Source organism: Plasmopara halstedii (assembly GCF_900000015.1).
Source record: "Plasmopara halstedii genome assembly, contig: Scaffold_1651, whole genome shotgun sequence".
NCBI classification, from domain to species: Eukaryota; Oomycota; class Peronosporomycetes; order Peronosporales; family Peronosporaceae; genus Plasmopara; species Plasmopara halstedii.
The window spans coordinates 1,109,462-1,110,278 of NW_020188562.1; the positions used below are offsets into that span (position 1 = coordinate 1,109,462).

Below are 817 nucleotides of genomic sequence, written 5' to 3' on the forward strand. Positions count from 1 at the left end.
ACTTGAACTAGACCCCAGTAAAATCCTTGGCTGGCAAGGCGCCGGTGGAAGTGTTCGTCGGACTGTAAAGAGAACAATTCATTGGAGTGGTAATTGTACCGAAGAAGAGGAAGGAGAACACGAGAGTGAATATCCAGAGCATCGAAAAGTATTCAAGCGAGTTGGAAACATTGAGACAGAGTCTGACGAGTCTATACGAAGAGGTGGTTGATGTGAAAGAGCGACGCCGATTGCTCCAGAGTGCGGCAAAAAGGGGGCAAGTGTGCACGTTCACGGTGGGGGATTATGTGCTGTGGTCGAGAGCGGACCCCCGAATGAAAGGAGGCAAGCTGATGGTGCGATGGATGGGACCTTTTAGCATTGTACAAGAACTCCCCACCAGTTTCCTGATTGAAAACTTGCTGACGACGGAAACGTTTGACGTTCACGCGATCCGACTAAAACATTACGCGGATGACATGCTCAGTGTGACAGAGGAGATAAAGCATCACATGTCACTTCAAGGGATCAACTTGGGGGTGAGAGCTGTGAAAGGAGGGCGATTCAATCGCCAGTCAAATTAATGGGAGTTTCTTGTAGGTTGGTATGAGCTTGAAGACGCAAAAGATTCATGGAAATCAATGGGCGGTATCGTGAAGGCAGTTCCAGAGATTAGAGGGCATTCGTGGAGACGTGTGATAACGCAAGGCTCATCCGGCATTACAATGAAGAGTTCGAGTATGAAGCTGGGTAGTCAAGTCTTGGGGGAAGTGTGGACGAATGTCCAGGTATCAGACTTGCCAACACCCTACAGTGGGTAACCGGTTCGTGGAAGCGG

At 49.3% G+C, this 817-nt stretch overlaps 1 protein-coding gene across 1 annotated transcript; it reads left to right on the top strand.

Moving 5' to 3' along the window:
• Window positions 1-314: 314 nt before the first annotated feature.
• On the top strand, window positions 315-800 carry PHALS_02078 (uncharacterized protein; the record flags this gene model as incomplete). The annotated part of the gene is made up of 2 exons (XM_024716592.1): window positions 315-518; window positions 591-800. The coding sequence occupies 2 exons, from the start codon at window positions 315-317 to the stop codon at window positions 798-800; spliced, it is 414 nt and encodes a 137-aa protein (XP_024582175.1).
• Window positions 801-817: the final 17 nt, after the last annotated feature.